The 13743-nt window shown below is 39.1% G+C and overlaps 1 protein-coding gene and 1 non-coding gene across 2 annotated transcripts; both read right to left on the bottom strand.

The window, feature by feature from the left end:
- Nucleotides 1-691: 691 nt before the first annotated feature.
- Nucleotides 692-798, bottom strand: LOC118145901 (U6 spliceosomal RNA). The gene has a single exon (XR_004731388.1). It is a non-coding gene; the product is annotated as a U6 spliceosomal RNA (small nuclear RNA).
- Nucleotides 799-8452: 7654 nt separating this feature from the next.
- On the bottom strand, nt 8453-13206 carry PATE4 (prostate and testis expressed 4). Its single transcript, XM_002754620.7, has 3 exons — nt 13132-13206; nt 9179-9295; nt 8453-8857 (listed from the first exon to the last, which is right to left on the bottom strand). Exons 1-3 carry the CDS (start codon nt 13187-13189, stop codon nt 8736-8738), a joined length of 297 nt encoding a protein of 98 aa, XP_002754666.3. The 5' UTR covers nt 13190-13206; the 3' UTR covers nt 8453-8735.
- Between the last annotated feature and the right edge of the window lie 537 nt (nt 13207-13743).

Genomic DNA, 13743 nt, shown 5'->3' with positions numbered 1-13743 from the left:
GCCTCCCAAAGTGCTGGGATTACCGGTGTAAGCCGCAGTGCCCAGCCCATCTTAATTTCTTTATTGACTCAATGATCATTCAAGGGCATGTAGTTTGATTTCCATGTATTTTATATTTTTCAAGCTTCCTCTTGATATTGATTTGTAGTTTTATTCCACAGTGGTCTGGGATGATACTTGTTATGATTTAATTTGTAAAAATTTGTTGTTGTTTGTTTTGAGGCCTAATGTATGATCTTTCTTAGGGAATGCTCCATGTGCTGATGAGAAGAATGTATAATCTGCAGTTGTTGGATGCTCTGTAAATGTGTATTATTATTGGTCTAATGTCTAAATTATGTATAGTGTTTCTTTGTTGATTTTCTCTCTCACTGATCTGTCTAATGCTATGAGTGGCGTGCTGAAGTAAGTCTAGCAATATTTGTTTTATGAATTTGAGTGCTCTGGTGTCACATGCATATATTTAGCGTTTAGATATATTTAGAATTATTACATCTCTTGCTGAATTGACTCCTTTATTATTGTATAATGACATTCTTGTCTTTTAAAACTGTTTTTGATGTCTGTTTTAGCTCATATACTTACAGATACTCCTGCTCACTTTTGATTTCCATTTGCATAGAATTTTTTTCACCTCTTTGTTTTCAGTCTATAAGTATCTTTATAAATGAGTGTCTTGTAGGTAGCACATAAAAATGTGTAATGCTTCACAAGTTTGCATGTCATCCTTGCACAGGGACCATACTAATCTTCTCTATATTGTTCTAATTTTAGTATATGTGGTGGCAAAGTGGCCACACACACTTTTACAAATACATTTATCTATGAATGGACACTTAGATTGATTACATAGACTGGCTATTGTAAATAATGCAACAATCAGCACAGGCATGCAGATGTCCCCTCAACATATTGATTTCAGTTCCTTTGAATGTATGGCCAGAGATGAGATTACTGGATCATACTGTACTTCTAGTTTTAGTTTTTTGAGGAACTACCATACCAGTTTTCATAATGGCTGTACTAGTTTCCATCCCCACCAACAATGTACAAGAGTTCCTATTTCTCTGCATCTTTGCCAACACATTTTATCCTTCATCTTTTTTTAAAAAGCTACTCTAACAGGTGTGAGATGCTATCTCATTTTGGTTTTAACTTGCATTTTCTTAATAATTAGTAATGCTGAACATTTTTTATGTTACCTGTTGACTATTTTTGTGTCATTTTAGAAAATGTTCAGGTCCTTTGCCCGTTTTTTAATTGGGTTATTATTATGTTTTGGCTATTGAATTGAGTTCTTATATAATTTGAGCATTAGCTTCTTATCCGATGTAGGGTTTGCAAATTTTTTTCCATGCTATGGGCTATTTCTTTGCTTTGTTGTTTCCTTTGTGATGTAGAGGATTTTTAGCTTGATGTAATACCATTTGTCTATTTTAACCTTTGCTGGCTATGCTTTCAAGGTCATATATCAAAAAAAAAAAATCAATGATCAGACCAATGTCATGGACCTTTTCTTTCCTATTTTTTCTTCCAGTAGTTTTACAGTTTCAGCCATTATACTTAAGTCTTTAATCCATTTTGGGTTAATTTTTATGTATGGTACAGGACAAAGATCCAGTTTCATTCTTGTGCATGTGGATGTCTAGTTTTCTCAAGACTATCTTTTGAAAAGACTATTTTTCCCTATTGTGTTCTTGGCAACTTTATCAAAAATCAATTAACTAAATGTGTGGGTTCATTTCTTGGCTTTCTTTCTTTATTTCATTTGTTGATGTTTCTATTTTTATGTAAGTACCATGCTGTTTTGATTACAATCAGTTTATAATATGTTTTGAAAGTAAGGTGTGCTTTCAAGATGCCTCCAGCTTTTTTCTTTTTGCTCCAAATTGTTTTGGCTATAGTGGGTCTTTTGTTGTTCCATACAAAGTTAAAGATTAAAAAAATATTTCTGTGAAAAATGACATTAGAATTTTTATAGGGATTGCATTGAATCTATACATTGCTTTTGGTAGTATGGACAGTTTTACAATACACTTCTAGTCTCTGAATATGGGATATTTTCTTTTTTTGTTTAATTTCTTTCATCAGTGTTTTATAGTTTTCAGTATACAGATTTTTTTACCTCTGTGGTTAAACCTATATATACACATTTAATTTTTAAATTGTGATTGTAAACAAAATAATTTTCCTTTAATTTCTCTTTTAGGTAGTTCATTTTTAGTACATGGAAATGCTGCTGGTTTTTGTATGTTGATTTTGTATTTTGCAACTTTGTTGAATTCATTTATTGGTTCTATAAGATTTTTTGTAGAATCTGTATGGTTTTCTATATATAAAATTATGTCATCAGCAAATAGAGACAATTTCACTTCTTTCTTCTTTCCTTTCTTTTTTTCTTTCCTTTCTTAAGTTAGTATGCCTTTTACTTGTTTCTCTTGCCTAATTTCTTTTGCTAGAACTTCCAGTACCATGTTGAAAAGAAATGGTGAGAGTGGGCACCCTTGTTTTGATCCAATCTTAGAGGAAAATCTGATGATTATGTGTCTTGGGGTTGATTTTCTCATGGAGTATCTTACTGGGGATCTCTAGGTTTCCTGAATTTGAATATTGGCCTGTCTTGCTAGGTTGGGGAAGTTCTGGATGATATCTTGAAGTGTGTTTTTCAGCTTGGCTCTGTTCTGCTCATCTCTTTCAGGTACCCCAATCAGTTACAGGTTTGGTCTTTTTACATAATCCCATAATTCTTGGAAGTTTCGTTCATTCTTTTTATTTTTTTCTCTAATCTTGTCTGCCTCTCTTATTCCAGCAAGATAGTCTTCAAGGTCTGATATTCTTTCTTCTGCTTGGTTTGTTCATCTATTGATACTTGTGTTTGCATTGCGAGGTTATTGTGTTGTATTTTTCAGCTCCATCAGGTCATTTATGTTCCTCTCTAAACTGGTTATTCTGGTTAACAGCTCCTGTAATGTTTCATCATGGTTCTTAGCTTCTTTATGTTGTGTTAAAACATACTCCTTTAGCTCAGTGAAGTTTGTTATTGCCCACCTTCTTAAGCCTACTTCCATCAATTTATCCAACTCAGCCTCAGCCTAGGTCTATGCTCTTGCTGGAGAGTGTTGCAATCACTTGGAGAACAGACTCTGGTTTTTTGTTTTCAGTGTTTTTGCATTGATTGTCATCTTATGGGTTTATCTACCTTCAGTCTTGGAGGCTGCTGACTTTTGGCTTGGGTTTCTGTGGTGTCTTTTTTATTGATTTTGTTGTTGTTGTTGTTTTCTGTTTGTTTTTCTTTCAGAAGTCAACCCACTTCTCCAGGGTTGCTGGAGTTTGCTGGGGGTCCACTGTAACCCTATTCATCTAGGTACCTCCTGCACCTGGAGGTATCACCAGTGGAGGCTGCAGAAGAGCAAAGTTGGCTGTCTGTTTCTTCCTCTGGGAGCTCCGTCCCAGAGAGGCACCAACCTGATGCTGGCTGGAGTGCTCCCTGTATGAGGTGTCTGGACACCCCTGTTGGGAGGTCTCACACAGTCTGGAAGAATGGGATTAGGGATCTGCTTAAATTAGCAGGCTGGCTGCCACTTGGCTAAACAAGTGTGCTGCACTGGGGGAAAACTCCCTCATCTGGGCTGCCCTAACTCTTCAGAGCCAGCAGGTAGAAAAGACTAAGACTGCTGATCAGTGGTGACCACAGTGCCCCTCCCACTAGGGGTTTAACCCAGGGATATCAGAATTCTGTCCAGAACCCCCTGTCTGGAGATGCTGAAATTACCATAGGGAGGATCTGCCTGGTGAGGAGGGATGGGTCAGGGTCCCACTTAAAGAAGCAGCCTGGCAATGATCTGTCACAGCCACTGTGCTGTGCTGTGGGGAATTCTGCCCAGTCCCGCTGGCAGGGAAAATGGCTGACTGGAACTGCAGTGATGGTGGTCACCCCTTCCAGTCACGGACGCAATAGTCTTAGGCAGTCTCCAGCCTGCTGTCCTGGCTGGCAGGCATTCCAAGCCAGTGGATATTAGCTTGTGGGGTTCTGTGAGAGTGGGCCCTGATGAGTGAGGCTGCTTGGCTCTCTGGCTTCAGCCCTTTTCCCATGGGAGTGGACAGATTCCCTGCCTCACTGGATTTCCTGGAGCTAAAGTATGCAAAACTCCTGCATCTCAGTGCCTGCCCAAGTGGCTGCTGACTCAAGCAGCTGCTATGAAAACAACAACAACAAAGTATATAGCGGTTGCAGTGTACACTACTCAGGTGACAGTTATGCTAAAATCTCAGACTTCATCAATATACAATTCAACCATGTAACCGAAAACCACTTGGACCCCAAGAGCTATGGAAATAAAAAAAGAAACATTCACATTTCTAGCTTTTCAAGCAAGGGGAATTAAATACATGAAAATGGTTACAAAAGTGTTGAGAAAGCTGAAGAAGCCCAAAAGGGAACAATACTATTCCCCAGAGATCAGTACTTGTGAGAAGCTGTTATCATCCCTAGGGCTGCAGGAGCAAAGGGAACTCGGTATTATCTACAGTCCAAAAGTGCAGGGTAACTGAGGCAAGGGAGAGCCTGCTCCTGAAACTGTCTGTATACTACTGTCATCACCACTTTTCAGGAAGCCAGGAGCCTATATTTTTCAGAGGCAGAGGTTGCTGATGCTGTTAGATTTGCTGCCACAGCTGCCATGAATACGGTGCTACTGTGTTAGCTGATAGCCTCCTGCAGTTGTTTGCTGCTGCCACAGCCAGAGCCACAGGCTCGTTTTGAATTTCCTGCAATTCAGAGAAGAGCAATAATGGGCAGAAATGGAACTGAGAGCCAACAGACAAACAAATGGCACAATGAGGGAACTTTCCCTACCCAATTTAAAGACATTCAACAAGACTATAGTAAAAAAAAGTAGCACAGTGTTCACTTGAAAACAAATTTTCTTACTGTGTTTGGGATGCTGTCACAAAAATACCATATACTGGGTAATTTATCAACAATACGAATTTATTGCTCATAATGCTAAGGGCTGGGAAATCTAAGATTAAAGTCCAAACAGATCACATGTCTGGTGAGGGCTCACCCTCTGCTTTCCAGATGATGCCTTCTTGCTGCGTCCTCACATGGTGACTGCAGCAAACAAGCTCCCTCTGACTTCCTTCATAAGAGCAGCAATCCTACTCATTAGGACCCAATCCTTATGACATAATCACTTCTGAAGGGCCCTACGTCTTAATGCTATTGCATTGTGGATTAGGTTTCTGCATATAAATTTTGGTGGGACACAAATATTCAGACCATAGCATGAATAGACAATGGAATAGAATGGAAAGTTTTATATACACGCACACACATAGCCACACACAAACATATTTGTATGTATATGATACTGTGATAAAATAAGAAATACAAAATCGATGCTGGAACAACACAGGGTTGAACTCTGTGAGTCTCCTTATATGTGGATTCTTCTGCCTCTGCCACCCCTGAGATGGCAAGAGCAACCCCTCCTCTTGTGCGTCCTCCTCAGCCTATTCAATCTAAAGACAATAAGGATGAAGACCTCTATGAAGATGACTTCCACTTAATGAATAGCAAGTGAACTTTGTTTCTTATGATTTTCTTAATATTTTCTTTTCTCTAGATTACTTTATTATAAAAATATAGTATATAATACTTATAATGTACAAAATAAGTGTTAATTGACTGTTTATGTCATTGATAAGGCTTCCAGTCAACAGTAGGCTTTTAGTAAAGTTTTTGGGTAGCTAAAAGTTATATGTGGATTTTTGATGTGCCGGGGTTAGCACTTCTTACCAGCATGTTGTTCAAGGGTCAACTGTTTATTTTGGTCTTTTTGTCCACTGGTCCTGGAACAGAGCTCTAAAATCCTTGTAATTTCCTAAGTGATAAGATCAATATGAGCATCTTTTGATATAATATTTGGTCTTTTGTCCTTGGTTCATGAAGCATTTACATGTCTTATAACAAATCCTTCAACCACACCTGAGTTTATATTAGCAAAGTGAGTTTTGGAAAGCCTTTAGATAACCACAGAATAAGGGCTGGTTGCCAAGGGAATCGACCACGTGATTAGAGGGTTAGAACTTTCAGCCCTGCCTCTTGACCTCTGGAGAGGGGAGGACTGGAGGCTGAATTAACCACTGGTGGCCAATCATTTATTAATAATCAATCATGTCTATGCAATGAAACCTCCATTAAATATCCCTAATTAAAAGGGTGTTTAGAGCTACTGCACTGGTGAACAAGAACACATCTATGTGCTGGAAGGGTGGTGCACTCCAGACTCCACAAGGACAGAAGCTCCTGTGCTCAGGAGCCTTCCAGACCTTACCCTTTCATCTGGCTGTGCATCTGTATCCTTTGCAATAAATCCATCATCATAAGTAAATTATCTCTGCAGGTTTGTGAGCTGTTCTAGCAAACTATTGAACCTGAGGAGGGGAATGTGGAAATTTCTGGTTTGAACAAAAGTTGTGCATAACTTGAGGACTGACAATTTGTGATTGGCCTCTGCAGTTGGGGGGCAGTCTTGTGAGACTGAGCCCTTTATCTGTGGAGTCTGCACTAACTCCAGGCAAATGGTGTCAGAACTGTGTTAAATTTTAGAGCACTCAGTCAGTGTGCACTGGGGAACTGGATAATTTCTTGGCGTGAAAAACCCCACACATTTCGTGTCAGAAGTGTTGTGTGTGTATAGTAAACAGTAATTTTTTTCCTCTTTATAATTAATGTTAAAAATTGCATCACAAATGAATGGAGAAAGGATAGACTTTGTAGTCAATGGTGCTAAAAAACCCAACCCATTCTATGGAGAAAAACAATATTGCCTTTTTACTTAAAGCAGTATTACAAAGGTGGCTTCACATAGGTTAAATATCTGAATATAAACACAATAACAGGACTGGGTATGGTGGCTCACCCCTGTAATCCCAGCGCTTTGGGAGGCTGCGGCAGGTGGATCACAAGGTCAAGAGATCAAGACCAGCCTGGCCAACATGGTGAAACCCTGTCTGTACTAAAAATACAAAAAGCAGCCAGGTGTTCTAGTGCATGCCTGTAGTCCCAGCTACATGGGAGGATGAGGCAAGAGAATAGCTTGAACCTGGGAGGCAGAGGTTGCAGTGAGCTGAGATGGTGCTACTGCACTCCAGCCTGGGTGACAGAGTGAGACTCTATCTCAAAAAAATGGCAAAACAAACAAACAAACATAACAAATCAAAACACTGTCCCCAGAAACCCTCACTGAGGATTCTTCAGAGAGGTAGGAGAACTACAAATATACAATCATAGGAGCTATGAGAGGAGAGTTTTAAGAAGGGGACTGATAGGGTTTGGCTGTGTCCCCACCCAAATTTCATCTTGAATTTCCATGTTTTGTGGGAAGAACCAGTGGGAGGAAATTGAATCATAGGGGCAGGTTTTTCCTTTGCTTTTCTTGTGATAGTAAGTCTCACCAAATCTGATGGTTATTATTAGGGGGAATGTTCCTGCACAAGCTCTCTTCTCTTGTCTGCCACCATGTGACATGTGCCTTTCACCTTCTGCCATGATTGTAAGGCTTCCCCAGCCACGTGGAACTGTAAGTCCAATAAACTTCTTTCTTTTGTAAATTGACCAGTCTTTATCAGTGGTGTGAAAACAAACTAATACAGGGACACTAACTGCTAAAAGAATTTCAGTAAGTACACGAGCTAATGAGGAACTGATAAATTGAGTTATTAGGACATCATGTTTGTTTGCTTCAGAACATCGTGAGGCACCATTTACACCACAGATATGCCTAAAGGATTATCTGCAGCATGCCATGAGGTTTAAAATCCATAAATCGATCTCCACATTCATTCATAGCACTTGCTCTGCATTCCCGTCTTTCTGCAGGTCACCATAACCCCTGAGCAGTGGATACTGTTGTCACCTAGACTGACTCCTGGGTACTCAGGCTTACCAGTGGTTTGAATTCCTAGTTTCTTTGGATTGTATTCGTTTCCCATTGCTGCTATAATAAATTACTGCAAACTTAGTGGCTTAAAACAATACCCCCTAAAAGTTCTAGAGGCCAGACATCCAAAATGAGTCTTACAGAGCTTAAATCAAGGTGGCATCAGGGCCGGTTTCTGGAGGCTCTAAGGGAAGAATCTATTTCTTTGACTTTTTCAGCTTCTAGTGGCCTCCTGTAGTTTTTCGCTTATGGCCTGTTCCTCCATCTTCAAAGCACATCACTCCAATCTCTGCTTCCATTGTCACATCGTCTTTTCTTCTTCTGTGTCAGATCTCCCTTTACTTGCGTCTTATAAGGAGATTTTGATAGCACTTTGGACCACCCAGATAATGCAAGGTAACCTCCCCTTCTCAAGATCCTTAATCATATTTTCAAAGTCCCTTTTGCCATTTAAGGTAACTTTCACAGGTTCCAGAGATTAGGATGTAAAAATATTTGGGGGTTCATTATTTACCCTACCATAGGGATAGAAATCAGAAATCAGGAGTAAAAGACAAAAGAGTAAGCACAGCTCATGGAGGATTTTGTTTCAATGCTCATGATTTTAGGGGTCTAATGGTGGAGGTTGGTGTGGGGAGCCCCTTCATTGTAATGAGGACACGACCCCTGCAGCTCTCTCTGGGATCTTAGGCCAATATGAAATTTGGTGTAGGAAATAAAACAGTTCATGTTGGTTGGTCTCAATTCTGAATCTCGAACAGAAGATCCTCTGCAAGTTCATAAGCTCCATTAGAAGGCATTACAGAAGTTTTTGTCAAAGCACAGTGTCACTCTCAACAGGTCTTTTTTGTAGGACTCCTCTTCCAGGCACTTATACTTACACATATGTGTTGAGTGCATATGTTTTTCTCCTAAAAATAAAGAAGCCTGTTATAAGTGCTGGAGGAGATTGTCTTAATAGTGACTTACTAAATCTCAGCACCAAGAGGAACAGCACTTAACACTGAGTCTCTTTCCCTGGCTCCTGGGTTCATATTCCCAATCACCACCCTATCTGGCTCTGGATACCAAACCCCACAGTGCAAAGTTGGAAATTATCTCTTATTGCCTCCTCTTTTATTCCTTGCCTTACCTTCTAGCAGGGCTTAATGATATTGAGTTCTTTATCCCAGGCACTAGCAAGAGTGATGGTTCTTTGAGGCATTTTTGGAGTCTTCATGAGCCCCACTTACCCCTGAAATAGGCTGTTGTTGAACATAACTCATTTTCTTTTGCAATGCAAGTGCCTTGGCCTGCCATACACTTCCATCCTTCTGTGTATATGCAGGTATTACACTTCAGACCCGTAACTGCAGGGTGGAGAGAATAGAATATTCAGGCTAAATAGTGGGATTATGGGAAAATGAGTTTTCATAAGAGGTTGCATGTTGACTATACTGTCCACTCACTCCATTAGCTGTTATTTGTAGAATTCTTGATTAATGTAGTTTTGTAAATTAAGCTAGGAGGTGGATAAAAAAGGTAACACACAGTCTCTGTGACCTGAATAGGGTCCATCTATATTTGAAGACAAGTTAACATGTGAAATAATAACAAGAGCAAGATAATATATGCATGGGACTCAATGCATAAATTACTGAACCGAGATAAATCCTGTGATGCAGATTAAGAGTATAGCAATAGGCAGATTACTGTGGTTTGGAAAAGTAGGGGAATACTTTAGCTAAAGACTTGAGCTGGCTTTTAAGTAGGTTAGACTTAGGTGAGAGTGAACAGCCTCCTCTTTTTCTCTTATTTAGAGGGAAAGGATGACATTAGTTGCTGGGTTTTGAGCATGTTCCACATTCTGGACATTGTTTCAGGTGCTGAGAATGCAAAAGGAAACAAGTGTTTACATACATGCTGGGGAGACAGGCATTAAACACCCCCCCCCATTAGGTATAGTTGTATTGTAATATCAAGAAATAGTTAAACATGTAATGAGAACATTTAAGAGGGAAGAACTAATGTATTTTAGAGAGCCAAGGAAGGCTTCCATGGGAATGGGTTGTAAGGTGAAGCCTGATGATAAATAAGAGTCAGCCAGGTAAGTGGGTGATGTGGTATGAGCAAAGTGAAGAACATTTCAGGCGGAGGGAACAGCAGTGAACAAAGCTTGTCTATTGAGGAACAAAAATGCTAATGTAACCGGGGCACAGAGAATGGAGTGGGTTGTGCTATGAGACATGGCTGGGCAGGTAAGCAGAAATTCAACTTCCTGAACCCTCCTAGGCCAAAGACATGAGTATGGTTTTTGATCCATGATCAATGAGAATTTATTGAAAAATTTTAAGCAAGGAAGTGATCTAATCCCATTTACATTTATCTAGCAGGTCAACATGGGACTTAAAATGTGCAAACAGAAAACAATTTTATTCTTCTGCCCACTACCCATTTGAGTCCTCTTTCTGAAGTGAGTTCTCCTAGTCCTGCAGGTAATTTCAGACAAGGCTCTTAACTTGTCTATGTACTTTTAGGAAATAGAAATCTTGCCATCACTTTTGGGCACAAGAATAATCTGGGTTCAGTAATTTATGCATTGAGTCCCATGCAGTAATAATAAATAGCTCCATTTCATTAAAAGCCCATGTTTCTCACCAACAGTATACCCATGCACACCCACACACATGCACACACCTATGCACAGACACATAGCTCAGACTTGCTTAGGTGTTTGTAATGGGCAGGAGGGGGTGGCTTTGACTTTCTCTCTATTTCTCTGTCTTGGTTTCCTCCTACTCACCTCTGGCTTATGAGTGATAGTTTCTGACCCATTTCATTTGGTGAGCAGGAGAGGGACAGGTAAAGGACAGGAAAGATTTCATTGGACTGGCTCTAATGCCATCATCTGTTGTCCATGGTAGTTACTTAAAACCCAATCTCTTGGACTTTGTGTTTAATAAAAGCTGACTCATTTTCTTGAGCCAGGAGAATTCATTTTCTTGAGTTCCTAGAGTCAGGGGTACATTTGTGGGTTCTTCAGGCTTTCCCCCACAAAAATATTCAAATCCACTGCTGTATTGTGGGCAGGGTATTTCCCCCAGGTGGTGGTTATATTTTCTTTCAGCTGTAAGAAGTTAGTGGCCCACTTCTTTCCAAAATACTTCGTTCCTCCAGACAGCCCTCCTGGATAGAACTTTAAACAGCTCAAGCCTGACTTGCTTGATACAGCATGGCCCAGATCAGATCCACAGGAGTGTATGCACATCCTCCCTGCTTGTATGTAATGCAGCTCAGCTGTTTCTCAGTTCCACCATTTCAGGGCTGTAGCCACAGGCTCCCTCTCACCTTTAGGTTCCTCAAGCTCACTGTGCCTTTCAAACACCAGAGGACACTATCAATTTCTCCCTGAAGCAACTCTCATGAGGGTTCCCTCTCTCACAGGAGTTTGGAGCAAGCTGCACAGTGCACTGATAATGCTCTTCAGATAATAGTCTCTTTGATCTTTAACCTCTGAGTATTTTCAACTTCAACATTAAAAAATGTATTATTTAAAAATAGGTAATACTTTGATGTGACTAAATGTAAGTAATATAAAAAGAATGTTGTGCAAAGTTGACCTCGCACTCCTGCCAGCTAGTTATCCAGTTTTCATCTGACTAATAATGGAAACCAGTTTTAGTCATTTCTTTTATATCTTTCATATTGATTTTCACTGTATTCAAGCAAATATAAATATGTACATGTATCTTTTTACCTCCTTTTCATAATTGGTAATATACTATACATACTCTGCACTTTGATTTTTTTGAATGATGTATACTAATTGTATAGTATTCCCCTGTAGAGCTGTACCATGCTTGAATTAACCAGTTCCGTACTTATGAGAATTTAAGCTATCTGCACTTTTTGATATTATTTGCTGAAATACATAATGCCAAACATATTTCATTTGTGTGGGAGTATATCTGTAAGATAATTTCATATAAGCAGAATTACTAGATAAAAAGTAAACACTTTTGTAATTTTAATAGGTATTGCCAAATTGCCCTCCAGAGGAGATATAACTAGTTATTCTCTTGCTATCAATGCTTGGAAAATTCTTGTCTCACTACAACTTTAATACTTGAATATTTTATCAAATTTCTGGATGTTGCCAATCTGATAAATGGTATTTTAGTGTTCTTTTAATTTACATTTTTCATAATATGAGTGAGATTGAGCACTTTTTATATGTTTAATAGCCATTTTTATTTCATTTTATGTGAACTATCTACATACTTTGCCCATTTTTCTATTAGGTTGTTGGCCTTTTCCTTTTTGATTTTTTTTAACAGGAAGCATTACATGTCTGTGATGTAAGTTGCATTTTTTTATTTTTGTCATGAAGAATATTTTGATTTTCATGAGTCAAATTTGTCAGTTTTTCTTTTAAGAACTCTGGATTTTGAGTCATAGTTAGAAAGGCCTTTCTTATTTCTAAGCTTATAAACAAATTATGTCACATTTTCTTATAATTCTTTTATGGTTTATTATTTCATACTAAGTGTCAAAAGGTAGAAAAATAGAAATATAAGGTAGAAATATAATCATATTTGAAGTACATTTAATAGGTAGAAAGCATAGGAATTATTCATTACTTTTTAGTGAGTGTTAAGGGAGAGGGAGATTTCAAGGATAACTTCTAAGTGTAGGAGATGTTTGTTGATGAAAGACTGAAGCTCAGAATAGAAATCTAGCTAGGATATCAAATCAGGCATTTCCAGCAGATAGATTGTAATTGAAGCCATGGAAGTGAGTAAGATGATATAAAGGGGTATCTGAGTGGATAGTATAAAGCCTTGAGATATCTCAGTGTTTAGTGATCAGGTAGAATAGAGAATCCTACAAAATACACAGGAGGAAAACTAGAGTGTAGGAGAGAATAAAGGAGAAAAGTGTATCAAGAGAGCAGGGGACCAAAATGAGATAAGTATGGATGAAACGTTAATTAATTTGAAGTCTGAAAATTGCTGTCCTGTTGCCCTGCAATCAGTACATTTTCTTCTGGATTAGTGTGTTATATATGATCTCTCTGACATCCTGAAACTCAGATTGTATTGAGTCTTTAGGTCTGAGCTGCAGCATGTGAATGACACTAGAGAGTAGAGGTTTAGAGAACAGTACCCCTAAGTTGCTTCCTTCCACCCACATTATTCAAACTTACCCTCTTGGAGGTAGAGGAGAAATAAGCTCGCAAGGAGCAGTGTGTTCATTTTCCTCATTGGATGCTTGTTCCTGTGACAGAAGGTGTGCTGAGTGAGGCTTTGGAAAGGACAACCACTAGCTTGCTTTATAAAGCTTAGATGTTTGATCATAGCCAGTAAATAGAAAGGAGGGAGGAGTCCCTGATAAAGGCACGAGACAGAACTGTCCTTTCCCCACTCCCTTCTCTTAAGGAGCTATAAATCTGTACTAGTGTGGAAAGTGCAGGCTGGTGAGCACTGTCAAGGAATGCTTCTGGCTAAAGCTGAAATAGATTTCTATCCCTGAGTTTCCATCCTCTCTTTGCCTTCCTTGCCCCATGTCTATCTTCTCCCCACTTTTTTTTTTTAAGAGACAGGTTCTTACTCTGTTACAGTCCAGGCTGGAATGCAGTGGCTCATTGTAGCGTCAAACTTCTGGGTGTAAGCGATCCTCCTGCTTCAACCTCCAGTATAGCTGGGACTACAGTCTCTACCCACCCTTTTTCTCTGTGTCTGTATGTGTGCGAGTGTGATCAATATGTTTTGAAGGTTTGCTCCCTCAAAATCTCATGTTAAAATGTAATTCACATTAT

Source organism: Callithrix jacchus, chromosome 10 (genome assembly GCF_049354715.1).
Source record: "Callithrix jacchus isolate 240 chromosome 10, calJac240_pri, whole genome shotgun sequence".
Taxonomy (NCBI): Eukaryota; Metazoa; Chordata; class Mammalia; order Primates; family Cebidae; genus Callithrix; species Callithrix jacchus.
The sequence above is the reverse complement of the archived record's forward strand: the minus strand, read 5'-3'. Positions and strand labels throughout refer to the sequence as shown.